Below are 19,975 nucleotides of genomic sequence, written 5' to 3' on the forward strand. Positions count from 1 at the left end.
AACAAATGCTCATGTCAGCTGGAGGTCTCCACATAGGCCTACTTCCTGTTTGTTTATTTCCTTTATCATAGTCAGGGAAGGCACAGCAAAAAGACAGTCCTATTGTTTACATGGTGAGGAAACATGCTTTCTGACAGTTTACAAAGGAAAAAATATCACAAAGCTGAGGATTCTGCTTGTGGTTCTGCTGTCACTGTAGACATGTTTGCAGTGGTATGACCGACACACGAGGAATCCATCTGATCAGTCAGGAGCAGCTGATCAGGCAGTGGTCGCCTGTTACGTCCCCCTTTACACTACATTACAAATGAAGCATAATCAGGGTGAAACTTGGCCTAAATTTTAAGTGTGTGACTCAAAATTTGTGTCTGAATCTGCTTAAATTCAAGCAGTGTATGGCCAGCTGTAGGGACCCTCAAAAATAGACTGCGTTATATGTAACGGTGTATTTCAGACTTTATGATGTTGGTTAGCACAGGGCCTTTTTACCTCAACTATTTTTCACAGACCCAATGACCCACATTTGGGTCCCAGTCCACCTGTTGAGAAACATAGGTTTGGCGTTTCTTCTCATTAATTCCAAAGGGGAAACTTAATCTTACATTTCCCCATTGAATCTCTGCTGAATAGGAACTAAATTCCTCAGATTTCTTTTGTAGGAATTCTTCACATTTATCTTAGAGTTATGAGTCACATGGCAGCGTTATTCTGACACACCCTATCATTACTAACACACCACACCACTCTGTGTGTGTGACTCTGAATAAAACCCTTCTCCCAGCACCACAGAGCGTCCCTGAAGATGAAGTAAATGTTTGCTGGTTGTTATGGCAGCTGGGAGGAGGGGTTGGAGGGTTGTGGCTGCTGACGGATGTCCCCTCCATGCTTCATGACCGAGGACAACGAATGAATGAGCTGAATGATGATACACTGACACATCTTATTTTTATCTGCCTCTATCTTTACTCTGAGCAGGAGGCTGTATCAGCTGCAACGGACGAAGAGCGGCTCATCAAAATCCATGATGTCATCCAGCAGCTTCCTCCGCCGCATTACAGGTCAGTGTGGAGGCACATCGCCCCCCTGTGGTAGGCTTAGGCACTGCCAGATTACAGCTGCACACTCATCTTTGGTGTCTGTTATTGTTAAAATGACACGTTTGTGAGTGCCACGCTACATTGAATGGAATCATTTACCAGGTCCCAGCTGACCTTTTTCCTTTGTGATGATGAATCGAGTTTCCCATCCTTTGTGAAAGCATACAAATGCTAATTTCTCTGTGATACTCCTCTGGGATTTGAGCTGGTAGTGAAATATTGATGCTGTAGAGAAGTAGCTCTATCATGGTCGTTAGTTTGCTCATCACTAGTAGGAGCCAATTAAACTTGAATAAATGAATATGTGATTGCAGGACCCTGGAGTTCCTCATGAGGCACCTCTCTCGCCTTGCAGCGTTTAGCTACATTACCAACATGCACAGCAAGAACCTGGCCATCGTCTGGGCACCCAATCTGCTCAGGTGAGACACTACCCTGCTGCATACAATGGTCCTTGCGTTTTTTACACAATAAAGCATCCCTTGTAAGCTGATTTCTTTTACCGAAGGCCTTATCAACCCTCCGTACCAAAGTATATTTGTTGCAAAAGTTCTCATACCTTTGGCTCAATAAGTGTTTTCCAACTTACTTTAACTGATCGATTAATCCCCAAACAAAAGTGGCAATAACAAGCTGTTTCATGAAAAGAAAACATGATTTTCTCTTTGGTTTTTCACTAAACATTTCATGTTAAGCATTTAAAAGAGTTTAATCCAACATATCTACTAGAGTTGTGCAATATTGGACTAATTTTAGCTGACTCTGACAATGTTTTTATGGTTAAAAATGCAAAATCTTTCCTGTGGTAAAACTGACCTGTTTTTGAAATTTATTCTCCCAATTAAATGGCAGGTTTGCATTGTGACTCCCTAAGACAATCCTGACAAAGTGCTACAAGCAACATGATACAAACACAGTCTTCTGAACTGCAAGAAAACGGTCCAGCTGTTGTTCAGGGCTTACACTTCAGTCATTCAAGCACATTTTGAAGTTTAAGGAATAAAAAAAAAAAGAAAGAAAAAAAAGAAACATCCTAAAGCTGAGGGAGGGCAGTCAGTTTGCCCTCAAACTCCAAAAACTGCCAGCAATATCAGTTTCTATGTTTGGTCAAAATATCAGCTGTAAATTTCAGCAGAAATTTTCAGATGTGCTGATAGCAATACTAGCGCCCATAGCGCTACTTGGCTGATAATATCATGCATCCCTAATAATAACCCATTCAGACTGGGTGCAGAGTTTGTATGTACACTCACTGGCCATTTAATTAAGTACACCTGTTTGATTGCCATTAGTTCAATAGCATCCAAAAGGGGAAGAAAGGGGATCTAAGTGACTTTGAACATGACAGGGTTGTTGGTGCCAGATGGGCTGGTCCGAGTATTTCAGAAACTGCTGATCTATTTTGAAACTCAACCGTCTCTAGAGTTTACAGAGAATGATCAGAAAAAGGGAACATATCGAGTAAACGACAGTTGTGTGTATGAAAATGCCTTGTTGATGTCAGAGGTTGAGTATTGTTGCTGACCATTCCATCCCTTTATGACCATAGTGTACCATCTTCTGATGGCTACTTCCAGATGGATAATGCACCATGTCACAAAGCTGAAATCATCCCAGACTGGTTTCTTGAACATGACAGTGAGTTCACTGTACTCTAGTGGCCTTTGACAGTCCACAGATCTCAATCCAGTAGAGCTCCTTTGGATGTGGTGGAATGAGAGATTTGCATAATGGATGTGCAGCCGACAAATCTGCAGAAACTGTGTGATGCAGTCATGTCAATATGGACCAAAATCTCTGAGGGATGTTTCCAACACCTTGTTGAAACTATACCATAAAGAATTTAAGAAGTCCTGTAGGCAATGTGGAGTCCAACCCAGTACTAGTAAGGTGTACCTAATAAAATGGCCGGTGAGTCCCACACAAAGCGTTTGAGAAGAGCAAGACTTAAAAAAGAAATTCTTGGAAGGTGATTAGACGAAGGTTCTCTCTGTCACATTCATGATGGACCAATCAGAGAAGAAAAAACAATGAGGACGTAGACATTCACAGCTCTAGCGCTAATCTTAGTGATACAGGCTAATGTTGCTGTAGTAAAAGGCAGAGCTTATCAGTTGCTAAAATTCATGCCGTAGCCTGTTGGGAGACGTGAAAAGCATCTTCTCAACTAAGAGACGCTTCAGTGTAGCTCTTTGCTCTTGTTTTGATTCATTACTGTGGTCAAGGTCTTGTTTTACAAAAAGCATTACTACAACAAAAACAGAAACATTTTAACTGTTGTGAAAAGGCTTTTCGCTAACCAAACTAAGGTTTCCTTACTGAGCTCAGTGATGTAGCCTTTATTAATTTTTCAGGGCTAAACTTTTGCTTTCTATATTCTGAGGAAAGTTCAAATGTCACAAAGAATTGTACACACTATGATAGAAAGGTAAATATCTTTGTAAGTTGATAATAGTCTGTTCCACTGCAGTAGAGAAAGCCACGCTGACAATGGTTATTGGATTTACCTGACACGCCGGAGAGACCCTTTTACATATCCAGGGCGAAAGCTTTCAAAAAAACCTCGGAGGATGACTGGATAAAACATATGACGTGAAAGGCGTATGCTGCCCTAGGGAATAAACTACATAACATGAGCTCGACAGGCAGCTGTCATCACTGTTCACAACCAGTGTGTGGCTGAAGGATGGAGATTGGAGAGAATGGATACCTGTGAAAGAGGTCAGAAGTGATAGATTATTGAGATCCTTGAATGTTAGAAAGAGAATTTTAGAGTCAGTAGGACATTTGACTGCATGTCAGGGAAGCTGTTGGAAGATGGGGTGGCATGTTTAGTGCACAGAGTTCTGGTGAAGCTGAGTTCAGGATCGGCTGGCGTTTATGGAGATTTTTGTGAAGAAGAGCAGAGAAGGGAGTTCTTTTCAGTTGATGATTTAACTGGACAAAACTCTGTCCCTCTTCCTTCTTCTTTAATGAGGTTTGCTGAAGAGGATGCAGTGAAAGCCCTCTATGTGAAGTTTTGTTGACACACTCAGCTTGTTTGTTACCATTTTGAAACTGGCAGTAACACCTGGACAGAATTTGCAAACCTAATCACTAATTTAAAAACGATTTAATGAATATTTTTAGTTCCAGTTGTTTTGTAATATCTTGGAAGTATCTACAAATACTTAATTTTTGAAACACTGAGAATGATTTTATAATTTCATAAGCAGGGGGTCTAGAGGGTCTTTATTTGAGTGATTGTTTTATGTCAGACTCACTCTCATGATCTTCACAGTTTGACGTTTATGTTAGTTGTGCTTATGTGGATTTTTAATGTGCACATTAACAAGTTTCAGACATGATAATGAAGTCTGTGCAGCAGGAGGTAGACGGTCTGCTGCTTTAAATGAGTCATTCTGCCTGATGGATGTTTTCAACAGCTGTTTGTGGGAGGACGCTCATCAACACAACATCAACGCTGAAAGTTTGACTCCAAAGAATTATGTTTGCTTAAATTTAAACAGACTTAACCTCATCATGGAGACTCATCAAACAAAATGTTACTGGATCACTGCCTTAAAGTTTTATGGGGGTTTAAACCAAAGAAATCTGCAGTTGAAAGTGTCATCCAGAAGCTAAACTAGCATCTCTGAACATTTTGGTTTGTTTTCCTGAAATATGTACGGATATTGTGCACCTGTAGAATATCTACGATTCAGGATAAACAATTAAAATTTATGTTGGTCAATGAGCATTACCAAGCATTAATTTTACAGTTCATGTTGAGCAGTAAACATTATAATCCAAAACACGGTGTACGGTACACAAGTTTTCTGTTTAATTTTTGTAGGCATGTTTATTTCTACTTCCAGGATAAAGACAGGAGTGTCTTCTAAAGCAGTTGTTCCTAAGCGCCATTCATTGTTTCCTCTGCTACCCTCTGTTTGTATGCAGAAAAGCAAAGCCACCTTCATAATAGCTAAATTTAGTGTTAAATATGAACAGTTGTTATTGTTTCTACTGATAAATCACCTAACAGAAAAGGACTACACACACTTGTTATTAACAAAAGACCTATTCAATGACCGTGCTGTCATGGTTTTGGCTTTTATGTGCAGATCTAAATTTGACTACTTCAGAGCAGAAAGAGCCTTTCTCCTCCCCTGAGATCTTTGGTGCCCACCCTAGGGGGTCCCAGATTTGGTACCAATGTTCTAATGCTTCACTTCCATTAAATCTTAAACCTTGTCCTATCAGCATGCAAGCGTCAGATTTCATGTTGCATTGTGCAGCATTGCAAGCTCGCTGCCCACACAGCTTCCATTAAATATTTAATTCTCTGTCCTTTTAATTAAAGCTTTAGATGTCATAGCACTTTTGTTTTGAATATTGAGAAAGGTAAATGTGTTGCTTTGTATTGACAATCATGAATAATTTTGCCTCAATGTTAACACAAGTCAAAGCAAAATTTCAAACACTCATTGACATTAATGCACCACTGTTTTGTGAAACAAGCAACAAGTTCTGTTGAATGAGGAAAGTGGAATAAAATCAAGAAAATACTCCTTTCAGACACTCTTGGTGTTCTGTTATCCTCCTTTTTCCTTGTTTCTTGTCCATGGCAGCACAAGCTGCAAAGAGTGAGGAAAGTAGGAATGAGGCAACAGGCTAAAAATGGCGCACTACATTGCTCACAGGCTGTCTAGATACTACAATAGGAATCATGCTGACTTGGTCGCTGTTGCTTGCTCGCGTAACGGGTTAGGACACTGTTACAGTCGTAAGGCTCTGTACATGTTTGAGTAAGGCTCTCTAGCTATCACCACTTATTTTTTAAATAAATGCACACAGGATTGTACAGACACTGAGTTCCAGTGGCTAGAATGCTGCTGGCCATATGTTGTAAATACAAAATAAAATAAAAATAATGTGATGCACTCAGGAAACTGTGATGATCTGAGTTAAGGAAGCTTTAGCTTTTTGCTAAAAGACTAAAAGTTCCAGCTATTACAGTTTTTCTAAGATTGTTGTAATTATGAACCAAACGATCCCCAGCAGCTGCAATAAGTTTTTTATATTTTAAGCTTTCTTTCCTTCACTATAGACACAGGACTGAGGTTAGGTTCAGAAACTGGACAGAGAGAGTGGAAAAAAGCATGCTGAAAAGAAGCCTTAAGCCAGAATTGATCTGGACAATATGTGCTAGACATGGAGTGTGTGGACATCCCCTCTAGGCTACTAGAGCCCCCCTTAGAGAAATGTTAACATACATATACATTTCTTATCATGTATGCAAATGGTAGGAATGTGTCGTAACTTTCATATGCAAAAATATGACATAAAACACACAATGCAACACATTTATAGAGAGATGGCCCATTTAGACCTACAAAATAAAACAGATAAATGATAACTACTGAAGTAATAGAGGCACACTAACAGCAGGCATGGGGTTATCAATGGTGATTTTTGAATGGGTTGTTGACTAGTGATATAAGGTGTTCTGCACAGAATGGGGTTTCAGGATATTAGATTCCAGCTCTTGACTTCTAAAATGATAAATACAACTCTTCCCTTCTCACTTCATTTTGCTCTGTGATGTTTTCAGGTCAAAACAGATTGAATCAGCGTGCTTCAGCGGTACAGCAGCCTTCATGGAAGTCAGGATCCAGTCTGTGGTGGTGGAGTTTATCCTGAATCATGTGGATGTCCTCTTCAGCACTAAACTGAGCACTCTGATACGAGAGGGAGCAGGTACATGCTTGTTTAATAACACCTGCTGTAAGGGTCTCTTCACTACCTACTGCTGTCTCTAAAAACTGTTTCATATCATCAGGTCACAACTCACTGTCACGGCCCAAATCCCTGCTGGTTTCTTCTCCCTCAACCAAACTCCTGAGTCTGGAGGAGGCCCAGGCTCGGACCCAGGCCCAGATCAACTCTCCAGTCACTGAGGACAGCAAATACATCGAGGTGGGAGAGGGTCCGGCTGCCCTGCAGGGCAAGTTCCACACAGTCATCGAGTTTCCCACTGAAAGGTTTGTTTACTCCTCTTCCACGTTCTCTCTTAGACACACAAACAGGAAATGTGTACAAAACAGATCAACAAAAACATTAATATTTATGTCAGTGAGTTGGACTTCAAGATAATACTAGAATAGAAAAACAACTGTAGATAAGAGCACTTCCTGGACTCAGGAGTGTTTGTTTGAGGTACTGTTTTGATAAATGGAGAGATAGAGTCCTTTAAAGACACTTTATAAAAATAATCACATGCCTCTACTTTTAGAGCATATAAAGCTTAAAAAACACTTCAGCATCAAACCTTCACCAAGCGATCCAAAGAAACATAACACTAGGATGTGTCTCCCTCTGCTGGTTGGTTGTAAGACAGTGAGAACATTTTGAGAAGCAAAGTGAGGCATCACTTCTTCTTCATGATCTTATCTACATCCATTTAATACTGACAAAAACACAATTTAAGCAATATAAAAACAGAAAAAAAATGCAAACGTAGTCAAATGGGCAGGGAGAGAAAGAGATGTAAGGTTCACCTAAAGTTTTCAAAAAGGAATAGTCTTCTTTGGTTCATGGTGGTGAAATGATGATGTTACTCATCTAAAGGAGGGGCTAGCTTGCACAGCTAAACTCCAGAGCAGGTTAGTATTCCTATCATTGAGTCAATAAATGATCTGATTTACAAGTTTTGCAGGGTGTTTGCAGGGTCTTAAAAAGTATCAAAAGTTAATACACAAATTCAGCAAAAAATTAGGCCTTTTAAAAAGCAGTAAGAAGTCTTAAATGCAAGACTATGAGATCTTAAATTTTGAAACTTTTTAGAATAATTTCAAATTCACCAGATTATTTTTATAAGAAACTCGCCAAATCTGATGTTTCTTGCTGGCTTGCTGAGTTGTCAGTGCATCCTCAAAGCTCCAGTGCAATGACTTGACTGTTTCAAAGCCAAAGATTTATTTTCTCAGAGTCCTGACTCGTCACTCAACACTTTTTTTTTTTTCTTTTTTCACCAAGGGATTGTGCGGCACAATTTGGTAATATGAGGACAATATTGCCCTTTGAAATTTGCAATTATAATTTGATACATAAGTGGTATCACAAGTCTACCTGCTTTGTTATCAAGGAAAATGCAAAGAATAATGATAGCTTTAAAGAGTGTTTTTTTTTACTCAAACATACATATAATAAAAAAGCATAGAAAATGACAAAATCTGAAGTTTTTACAGTTCTGCTTTCAAAATAATTTTAATGTTTATGAAAGGAAGTTTTTCCTTCTTTTGAAAATAAAGGTACTAGTGGCACTTTTTAAGCTTAATGGCCTTTCTGCAGGCATTTCCGTAAACCTTTCAAGTACTACTTAATAAAAAAGATAATTGCAGCCTTTTTTGTGATTATGCATTTGCACAGCCAGTTATCACTATTGAAAATTGTGATTAGATTAATCATGCTGCACTACCAAGGGATGTCATCTTCTCCTCTCCTGGGACTTAAAAGAAGTGAATTCACAGCTTGTGTAGTTTAAACATATCTACTTTGTAAGATGTAGTGGGCCACTGTTTCGCTGATAAAAAAGAAAATTGGGTAAGATTAGAGATGGCAGCAATGGTGCACAAGGATTAAACTGATGTAAACATGTTTTATTGTGATAAAAAAAATAGTCAGAAAAAACTCAGGAAGCCGGGCTTCTCTTGGGTCCTGGGAGAAAACACCTCTGATTGTTTATTTTGTTTGTGGCTGATGTAGAAATAAAACTGTAAAGGATGAAAACATTTTGGGTTGTTCATCATATTTTTCTAAAAATGTATTAGATTAACACAAGTATGATAACGTTTAAGGCTGTTTACATTTGTATTTCTTTTTTCTCTTATGAGTGGAAAGACTCCCCATGTTCTAGCTTTTGTCTTATTTTATCTTTTGTTAAATGTAATATTTGTGGTGGAAAAATGAAAAGAAGGATCAAACTGTAAGTTATTTAACTAGTGCTTTCTGGGCAAATGTCTGAGTGTAGCAAGTCCAGATATAAAATGTCCAGGTCCAAAATGCAGCTGTGTCTAAGGTTCTTTTTTTTTATATTTCTGTTCAGGTTATCTAAAGTAACCATGACATTTATAATCACAGGAAGAGACCTCCTATTAAATCCAAGAAGTCTCCTGTGGGGAGTTGGCGGTCCTTCTTCAATCTGGGAAAGTCTTCCTCTATGTCTAAACGTAAGCTGACCCGAAACCCCAGCGAGCCCAACGAGCTGAAGGCCATGGCTCTGGCTGGTGAGTCATTCCTCCACAACCAGACTAAAAAACAGCTGATCTATCATTAACTACTAGTATAGAGCTCTTTTCACTCAAAGACACTGAGCGATTGAACCTTTTAAATGTTGTGTTTCAGGAGGAAGAGGAGACACAGCAACACTAAGATCAGCTAAAAGTGAAGAGTCTCTGAGTTCACTGCACAATGTTGAAGGTAATCATTTGAGACATCCAGTTCATAGTGACTCAGCAGAACCAGCTCAACTATTCAGAGCTGCCCAACTCATATTTAAATGCTCTTTTAATTAATGTAGCTATAAAGTTACATAGCAAAGATATGGCAAGGCACTCTCTTTCTTATCTTATCCTTTCAGATTTTTATTGGGATGTATAATTAGATGATGCTTCTTGTTGCAAGAATAGAATAAAAATAGTGAAGAAACCAGACAGTTCATCGGGAAAACTACCATAGTTTATTTACATATATTAGATAATGCAAACAAGGGTAAAAAAAAAAAAAAAACATTCACAGACAACTTAAACTTCTCATCTGCCCAAATTTATAGTTGTCTTTTCCCCATCAGGAGAGTCTAAGGTGTATCGTCCTCGGCGGCCACGCTCCAGCAGCGATGCCCTCTCTGCGTCCTTTAATGGTGACCTACTTGACAGCCGGCAGCACTGCAACTCCTACGACAACCTGGACGGCACAGAGGACAGCGACGGAGATGACGGGCCCATCTGTGTGCCTGCCCTCATCTCACCTCCGCGCTCAGCAGGTGAAGATGTGGACCTCAGCCCGCCCGACATCGGCATGGCCTCCCTGGACTTTGACCCCATGTCTTTCCAGTGCAGCCTGCCTGATACGTCGTACGCCTTCCCTCTGGATGACTCTTCGGCCGGGGCGGAGGGCTCCACATTAAAGAGGAGCCCAGGCAGTAAGACCAGCGGCTCTGACCTTATCTCTGCCACCTTCATGAGCAGTCTGACCTCACCCTTACTGTCTTCTGACTTCCACCACGGAGAGAAAACAGAGACCAAGAAACTGACCACTTCTTATTCTTACACTGATAAACCCACACAGGCCGTGTCTCCCATCAAATGTGCAAAGAGTCTGATGCCGTTTACCACTTCAGAGCTTTTCATCACAGAGAAGCCTGACAAAAACACAGCTGCAAGCACTGTCTCTCCTCAGCCGTTATCTCCTCCTTCAGTAGCCAAGGACTCTCCTCCGCTGATGGGCAGTGTGCTGCTCAGGGCGGCTGAGCCTTCACTAAGTGAGGCTTTCCAAATGGAGCTGCAGTCCAAGCTGGCAGCCTTTGACAACACGGACGGTCAAGAGCTGAAGAGAGACGACAGCATACAGCCGGAGCCAGCTGCCAACAGCCAAGAGCAACAAGGTAGAGAGCAGAGGATGATCCTTTAAAGGCTTGTTTTTGGCATGTTGTGTTAGTGTGCACTTATAGATTATGAATGAGGTGATAAGTCATGTCCTTAGCTATAGAAACCTGTAGTCTCCTTGATTTGCATGAACTTAAGCAAGATTTTTAGTCCTATAATGCTCAAACACCTCACTTACTATTCCAGTATTTTCAACCCTGGGCCCTGCTTTTAAATATTTGCTCGTCTGAATGATTTAGTGGCAAAAGAGACATTTGAAAGTTTCCATTAGATAGCTGTAGCTTGCAATACTAAAATAGGTCATAATAGTTGCGTATATTCTCTTAAAGTTATTGTAGTCATTGTACTAGTTATTATCCGATTGGATTTCTACAGTGGCTCTCAAATTTTTTTATGCACAGACCCTTCAAGCCCATGGTTGATACGTAAAAATAATTTACAAGCTCCCTTTATTCTTCAACATGAACACTGATGTGGAAACATTCACCAATTTACTCTTAGTTTTTCAACATACTTTTTCTGTGAAAGTCATTTAGAGCTAACCGGCTTTACCTAAAGTATGGAGACTTGAACATCTGTTTCCAGAAGAAAAAAGTGTTAGACAACCATAGGTCAGTGCACCAAGACACTTTCTTAGACAAGTCATTTGTTTTGAAATGTCCTATTTCATTTAAATCGCTTAAAACATTGTCTTTTAAAACATATATAATTTAAATTCTAAAGTGTTGCATTTAAGTAAATAATATAACAAACAATTCTCACAGAGGAAGCTATTAAAATGTCACTGCAACACAAAACTTCTACATTTTTAACTTGTCAGACCACTCATTTCCACCCTTGATATCTTCATTATTCATCTCTGCATAAGTTGTGCAAGTCAAATTGTGACTTTTTTGTTATCAAGGTCTCTTTATTGTTGATTTTTGCAACATAAAAAAATATTAATAGTGCCATACATTGTTTAAAAAAAGATTCAGACCAAAGAAAATAAACATAAAAATAAAAAACAAAACAAAAGAGTGTGCAGAATACAGAACAACCCTAACCCATATACCCACTAGACAACATACTACTACTACTATAAGTTTCAGTCATGCCACACTATCAGCACAGAAAAAAAGACATCATGGGATTACATTTTCTGCTCCCATTTTTTTCAACAAATACTAAGAAAGGCTCCAGGTTTCATAAAATCTCAAGGTGGAGCCTTAAAGAGAATATCTTCTCCAGCTTGACATATTGCATAAACTCTAATATCCAATGAGAATGTTTAGGAAGTAGAGGATCTTTGCATCTAAACAGTATAAGGCGCCTGGCCATCAAGGTGAAACTGTGACTTGTTTATGATTTCTTTTCATTGTCATAGTAGTTGTGAGTAGGGATGCACATTTTGGATCTTCCAAGATCCAATATACAAATATTTCCAAACCTATTTCAGCTGATACCAATATAAACACACCTTTTTTCATTGTTTAAAAAAATACCTTGTGAGTTAAGTGAAGCTGAGAGAGGACTGGAGAAGTTGAAAGTCTTGTAGTTTGGCTTCATTCGTAATGCTCAGGTCTCACGGTGGGCCCCCTTGAGTGTGTGGCACCCTAAGGCACCAGCCATACCTGATGATACATTTGTACATTTGAATGAATGAATCCTTTGTTGTCATTGACACAAAAAACAACAAAACAGAAAAGCAACTGCTGAGCCACAAAGTGCAAACAAGTAAATAACAAATTCTATGAAATGAAAATAAATATACCCAAGTCCTAAAAATACTATAAACTTAAAAAATTAAACTATATAGATGCTCTCAGTCCCAATCTACAGTCCAAATGCTGCTTGCATTTAAAAGGTGCCGTATGCATATAAAAAGTGCATGTGCTTAAAGTAGTCAGTCCCAAAGTTAGACAGCATATATTGAACAGTGCAGTAGGGCCAAAGGCTGAGCAGCTTAGGGGAAAAAGCTCTTGTTCATGCATGTAGTCTGTGCTTTTATTGACCTGTACCTCCTGCCTGTGGGTGCATCAGCAAAAATAATATCTATAATATCGAGCATCCCTAGTTGGGAGCCTTCTGATTCACCATACTCAAGAAAATTCAGACAGCTAATGTCCCTCTCCTCAACATCTGTCTCTGCAGGGAGTCTTTCTGTGGTACAGTCAGACACTTCTATTAGGGTTTGATTATAGCCATTAAAGCTCATCTGAACCCTGTGGAGCAAGTTTTGTGCTTTCTGTTATGTGGTAGAATAAAAAAGGCTGAAGGTCTAAAAGTACTGCAATTCTCCTTTAACTCTTCCCCCTCTCCCGATCGTAAAGCATGTTAACACCCTCCTGCCTGCTGTTGTTTCTCTTCTTCTCCTTCTGCTCTCTAACTAAATAATTCTCAAACTGTAGCTCCCGTCTGTTTTGTGTCCCCGTTAGGAGTCGTAGCTCCGGACTCTTCAAAGGACCTCACCCCTCGTTTCCTCAGCTCTACGGCTCCCTCTGCTGCCCCTCCTCCTCCTCCCCCTCCTAAAAACGCTGCCCGCATGTTGGCCCTGGCCCTGGCCGAGTCTGCTCAGCAGGTCTCCGTTCAGCCTCAGTCCTGGCCATCTGAGCCACCCACACCAGTGTCTCCTCTGCAGACACAGGAGGAGTCTGACCTGCAAGACGGGACACATCCAAAGGTTCAACATCTCCACAGTTCCTCAGAGGACGGAGCAGACAGAGGATGTTCTGTGCCTCCAAACAGCGCTGCTCCAACCACAACCTCATCATATCCCGCCACTTCCAGTCCAACAGCCAAACCGCAGCCTCTCGAGTTAACCAGCACAATAACCAAACCACCAGACAGTGCCAAGTCCTCCGCAACTCCACCAGCTCCTCAGCCAAACACAGACTCCAGCCCTCCTGACACTCCTCTTTACAAGTGTGCACCACTCCCCACTTCAACCAGTCTGACCTCTCCAACCAGTAAGAGTCCAGAGAGGCAGCACTCTGTACCAGTACATGTCCCAGTCAACACCAGCTCCTCCAGCAACACTCCAGCTACAACCCCCAGTAGCAGCTGCAAAGACACCGGAGCCTTACCACAACCCACCCCTGAGGTATGTTACTAAAACAGTTGACATTGGATACTGAACATCATGAAGCATGAAAAAATTTCATATTCAGTTTATGTGAAGTTTTAACACAAGCAAAGAATCAGTTTACAATTATAACTATGGCCTAAAAGAGTTTGGTATGGTACTTACTAAAACCAATATTTGCAAAGCAAGAAAGTCCAAAAATTGAATACATAGCGATGTGGAAATAAAACAGGAAGAAATATAGTTTATTAAAAGTGCAACAACTTAAAGGGATATCTTGGATGTGGCATGTGAGCCGCTATCCTCTATTAGAAATGCCCTGAAGAAGCATTGTGAAGTCTCATCTGTGACAGCAGCAGCTCTCACGGTTTCTGGGCCTGCACCACCAGGCAACTTTGGATCTCTCCTGCTAGCCAGTATCTACAAAAGTTTCTCTCCATCCTTTTTTCCCACTGAGCCTCAATCTGTAGATCAGTATGAGTGCTCCAGTTCATAAAAGTACCCCCCTTCTTATCCACAATAAATGGCATGCATTGTCGCTCAACTCAAAATCACTCATTTTAGTTTAATTTTTTTTACATTAGTTGCTTCTTTATTTCTCTGCTGAAGTCCGCAGACCGACATAGCTGATCAGATACGCTGAGGCAGAAGAGCACAGTAGCCGAAGCTCACATGGAATAGTGCCAAACACAGCGGCTTTCTGGGTGAAAAATAGAACGTTACAAAGAGGCCAGATATACATTTGAGCCAGCATTGTTTTTTGGCCCTTTTTTTTTTTTACCTTGAATTCCCTAAATTACACAGAAATTATTCCCGTGAACGGCTCTTCATAGTCAAGTGTCTGATACAACACAACTTTGAAAAGTCCAAAATATCCCTTTTAAACAATGATTACTTGACTAAAAGAAACACTAAATAAATAATGCACTAAATAAAAAAACAAAAATCCTTTTACTTAAGATGCCGTTTGTCTTTAGAGTGATATAAAAGAAAATATTGATGTTGTGAGTCAGAGCACACTCAAACTAATCTCTACCATGCCCAAGCATGTTTGACCTCTAAAGCTGTAATTCCACCAGGTCTTCTGGTTTGATCAAGTGTGGTTCTTTACAGAAAACATCAAAATAGTTTGTATTTGTACTACGTACCTTCACATGGTGGGTGGAATGTGAAGGGCTTGCATGTGACGTCACAGATGTCTCCACTGAGTGACAGAAAGTTTATACTAGTGACAGGAATCAGCAGGGAATAAACTGCAAACAGCTGAAAAGTGTTGTCTTTTTAATAACTACATCCTGGTGATGTTCACCATAGTCAGCACAGATACTCAGCTGATGGAATATGATTATAAAAATGTTTGAGCTGTAAAGTTACAATTATAGAGACACAAGATAAAGCTGGGCCGACAAGATATCAGTTAATAATAAATTTAATCTTAACTCAACCCTATACTCCTTCTTCTTACCATAAATGAAAATTACGACCTTTATTTTGGCAAATCAACAATACAGTGAAATAATATCTAATGTTATAGGCATCTAATGACTACACATTGTTTTATAGCCATAAATATAGTCTTGTGATGTTGGTTTAACATGGCTTTATAAGGGAAAAACCAAAAAGCTGTGAGGTCTGCCAATATTTATCACAGATTAGATTAAGCAGCCTTTGTAAATTAACGTTTTTTCTTTTTCTTTTAAAAAACATGCACGCTTGTGTTTTTTCTTCTGAAGGGATGTGTACATATTGTGGGCTAACACCTTGATTCTCAACTGGTGCGTCAAGACTCAAAGGTGGATCAAAAAAGGCAATATAAGTGTGCCTGGAAAAAATTATCTAACCAGTGAGAACCACTGGGCTTAACCACTACAGTTGTGATCATTTTAATATGGTTATTTATTCGAATCTTTAAAAGAAAAGTTCTTGTTATTATAAGATGTGAAGGGGGTCAAATCACAATGACAAGCTCTGGTTCTGGATATTGTTAAGTTATCTCTGAAAATTAAGGGTCTGTTTTGTTGTGTTTTCCTCAGGTCAAACCAGTTGAGACTGTTCCTCCTCCAGTCCTTCCCAAACCGTCAGAACAGCCTCCACCAATGATTAAAAAGCCCAAAAGACAGGCAGTGTCCCTGCCTCAGCATCAGAATCAGACTCAGCTTCAGAGCCAGGCTCAGATCCAGCCTCATTTCCAAACACAGACTCATCCTCCGTCACAGCCTCAGACACCAGTCCAACCCCAAACCCAACCTCAGCCCCCCTCAAAGGCTAGCGCCAGAGTGGCCCCCACCTCAGCTGAGCCCGTGGAGAAGCCCTGGGAGGCCATAAAGCCGGTTCAGCCCTGCACAGAGCCTGCTAAGTATGGACCTCCAACTCCTCCTGTCCGCACCATTGAGAGCAAACTGGCTACAGCAGCTCTCAGCAGCCAAAGTGAAGCCTCCTACCATGTCCTCGCTGAGGGCCCTGCTCCTGGACATCATGAAGAAGCTCTGCCTCATCATCCTCTGTCTCCTCGTAAATCTTCCACCCACCAGCCGGCCTACCTGTACCATGCTAAAGCAGAACCAGTCTTGATCGAGCCTCCAGGAGCTGCATACTACCACCAGAGGCCTGTTCCTTTAGGACCACAGTCCCTGCCGCACCACTACAGACCTGACAGTGTCCCCCCACACCTCTCCTTTGTGTCTAAATCTGAGCCCCAAATCCCCTACAGCGCCCGACTGGACAACAGATACAGCACTTTAGGCCCCAGGTCGTACCACCACTCCATCAAGTCCAGAGGAAATCCTCGCGGTGTTTATGTGTCTCCGGGGCCTGGACATCAGGGTTACAGCCACGACAGAACACATGGCTACCCAACCATCCGTAGAGTGCACTCACTCCACGTCCCCTCCACCATCCGCTCTGTGCCCATCCAGAGGACTGAAGTCCCTCCTGACGATGACTTGTTCTTCTACCACCGACCCGTCTACCCCTGCAAAGCCTACCAGCAGCCCCCACAGCAGCAGTCCTCACAGGCAGACTACCACGTCACCCAGCTTCAGCCTTACTTTGAGAATGGGCGGGTTCAGTACCGCTACAGCCCGTACTCTGGATCAGGCCCCTTGGAGGCGCCTTACTATGACATTGATCCGTATGGCACCATCCGAGTCCGCCACATCCACTCCTACAGAGATCCAGGAGCTAATGCTGGCCGACAGGGTGGGAAGGCGACTGGGTACCACTACCTCGCTCGCCACGTTCTGCCTCCTGGGAAGGAGCACAGCTTTGTTAGCAGAGACATGCCGCCTGGACACATGAGCAAGGAGGCTCCAGCATACCTCTCCTGGGATCCTGAGGAGGCAGAGAGGCTCCGCTTTCACTCCATCCGCAGAGAGAGTCGAGCCCGACAGAAGATCAAAGGCCCCGTCCTCTCTCAGTATGACAATGTGGGCCTGTTCGCACCAGCAGATATATCAGGATATGAGACGCTGCACCTGCGCAGCAAGTCTGACCCGGGTAAAGCTGCGCTGGCAGCAGCTGAGAGTAAAGATGGCCGCTACCTCCCCAGACACATGACGCAAGACCCCGATGTCCTCCTGTACATGGAGACTGACAAACATGTGCAGGGAGACAAGTCAGATGGCAAGCAAAGCACTTCCAAGAAATGTCAATCCTCCCACTCCCTCCCTTCAACTCTGAGCCATGGTCTCTCTCACCAGCAGGAGAGCAGCCGACATGACGCCAAGACTGCAGACGACAAGCAGGGCACAGACAGCAGCAGGTCCAAACACTGGCAGCAGGAGTACCCCAGTAAGAGGAGCTACACACCGCGATACGAGTGTCCTGATTCTGACCACAAAGGAAAGAGTGGATACCACAGTACAGACGAGCAGCTGTCCGCCCCCAGAGAACAAGCGGCCCGCTCAAAACCCGAGAGATCCCACAGCGTCAGAGAGCCGCACTACAGCAAACCTGAGCCAGACAGAGACTACTCCTACCAGAAACACAACAGCAAAACGGCTCAGTCCCACTATGATAACCTGGACGATTATCACCCAGTACCTCAGCCTCAGGGCACGCTTCACAAACGAGGAAGCTCGGGGTCGTATCCGGCCCCTGGGTTCTCAGTGAATCACAACAACAGAGCGTACTCCACGGCACTGGGCCAGGGGGCTTACATCCAGACTGACCTGGCTCTGCCCCGGCCAGAGACAGAGATCCGTACTGAATGAAGCATTTAACGTGTGAAACAAACTGTATAGAAAAAGACTGATGAGCGTCGGTCAAGCAGCCTCTGCAGGACAGCGGACTGTCGCAGCACCACTATTTTTGCTCCTCTGTATTTTTAATGAATTGTAAAGAAAATTGTCTGACTTTTTACAGAAAGTCCTGAATGTACCTGAAGTTATTGTCCAAGAAGTCATATTGTTGTGATCGATTGAGACATTAGCCAGTCATAAATGTATATGATATGAAGACATAAGGTACATATAACAGGAAATGTAAAATATATATACTGAATATATATATATATATATATGAATAGAACCAATAGAAAAAAGGGATTTTTAGTTGTTTTTTAGGTGTGGGGCTGGGTACAAACAGGGATTAATGTTTGCATTTTAGAAATGCATGCACTCGCTATCTCTTACAGAACAGTTCTGTGTACTTCACCATCCATTACGTTCTTTCTGGATGTTACAGCACAAGTTAAAGGCAGGTGATCCATGAAGGTTATTGAGCCCTCTCTGCTTTAATGTGCACAAGAAGCGGTACGAGCGTCCGTGTTTGTCTGCAAGAATCTGACTGGGTGTGAGGTTTGTAAGGAGCTGGGATGAGATATTTGGTTAATTTAGTGTTTTTTCATTGTCTTATTTTTTGTGACTGTGCCATTTTTATGTATCTTTGCTATAAACACATTTCAATGACTCTAATGGGATGTTTTGGTACTTGTTTGTTAGGGACCAAATGACTCGGCGCAGTTGTTGCACATAACGGGATAAAGAGGGGAAGATGGATGAATGCCTGTTGTAGACGTGTAAAAGGTTGTTTTTTTTTTTTGTTTTTTTTTTTTAAATTTTTTCATCACATTCACGGTACGTTCATGAACTGGACTGACTGAATAAAGCTGAAAACATTCTCCTCTTAAACGACCTGGTGAAGAAAGTTTTGAAGCTGCTTTGGGGATGAGCCTTAAATTTTATCCTTACAGACCACATTTGTTTACTGTCATCGTCATGATGCACAAACATTAAGATATCTAGATTTAAGACCACTTCAGATAATTATTGACAGTTCAGGGTTGAGGGAGACTAACGGGGCTATTTTATATCTCCTGGCTTGTTCTGAACAATAAGGGAGGGTTTTTGTTCATCTGGTTTGAAATCGATGTATAGTACATCCATCTGGTATTATACTACCCCCTTGGGATCAGCTTAATGTATGGATAACTATGTTTCAAATCTGTCTAAATCCAGGTTGTTCTCTGTAACTGTTGACTTCTATATCGCTTGCAGGTTTCGCTCCTCTTGCCTTATCTAAAGCCTCTTCCTTTTCAGACGGGGCGACCATTTAAGGCACCGTGTACTTGAATGTGAAAACACTCTTGTCTCAATCTAGAGGTATCTAAAGTTAGATATGAAATAAATAAAACTGTTCAGGAATAGATATAACCCATGTCTTAAATGTGTTGTTTGCTCAGTCTGATGGACTTGAACATTGCCAAAAATATCAAGTAACTGTCAGTTACACAAAACTTCACAAATACTTAACATACTTAACATGAAAAATTAACACAAACTACAGAACAGAAAGAGCATTCTTGTTTTTGTTGCAGTCAGATTTAAAGTCAAGATTTTTAAGTCGTTCTTTTGTCTTTTTAACAGTATTTTAAAGTTTATCCTACAACCTTAATGCCTCTCTGTTGTTGACTAACACAGTCCCAAATGTATGCAATATAATGATTGAAAAGTGATGACTGTGTTATTTTAACTATAAGCTCTTTTGAGGATCTATATCTGGTAATGTAATAGTCTTAAGTTAATATTGATAACCCTTTATTAATCATGAAGTAAATGACATGGTCATGGAGGATATTTATTATAGTGATTATTTACATGGCTGAAATGTATGCCAGGTGGTAGTGGGAGAAAAAGTTGATACAGGCGTTGGCGCATGGCAATATTTTGTCT

At 41.2% G+C, this 19,975-nt stretch overlaps 1 protein-coding gene across 6 annotated transcripts in view; it reads left to right on the forward strand.

Moving 5' to 3' along the window:
- The window catches only part of arhgap32b (Rho GTPase activating protein 32b), a 238,582-nt gene extending 219,157 nt beyond the window's left edge, over window positions 1–19,425 (forward strand). For all 6 annotated transcript variants that reach the window (XM_041801252.1, XM_041801253.1, XM_041801255.1 and 3 more), the window contains 9 exons: window positions 976–1,058; window positions 1,412–1,519; window positions 6,691–6,836; window positions 6,919–7,120; window positions 9,219–9,364; window positions 9,483–9,557; window positions 9,928–10,740; window positions 13,159–13,823; window positions 15,839–19,425. In XM_041801252.1, the coding sequence (XP_041657186.1) occupies window positions 976–1,058; window positions 1,412–1,519; window positions 6,691–6,836; window positions 6,919–7,120; window positions 9,219–9,364; window positions 9,483–9,557; window positions 9,928–10,740; window positions 13,159–13,823; window positions 15,839–18,016 (4,416 nt within the window). In that variant the 3' untranslated portion in view covers window positions 18,017–19,425. The remainder of the gene's footprint in view (window positions 1–975; window positions 1,059–1,411; window positions 1,520–6,690; window positions 6,837–6,918; window positions 7,121–9,218; window positions 9,365–9,482; window positions 9,558–9,927; window positions 10,741–13,158; window positions 13,824–15,838) is intronic.
- The last annotated feature ends 550 nt before the right edge of the window (window positions 19,426–19,975 follow it).

The sequence above is a fragment of the Cheilinus undulatus genome, linkage group 12 (genome assembly GCF_018320785.1).
Source record: "Cheilinus undulatus linkage group 12, ASM1832078v1, whole genome shotgun sequence".
Lineage (NCBI taxonomy): Eukaryota > Metazoa > Chordata > Actinopteri > Labriformes > Labridae > Cheilinus > Cheilinus undulatus.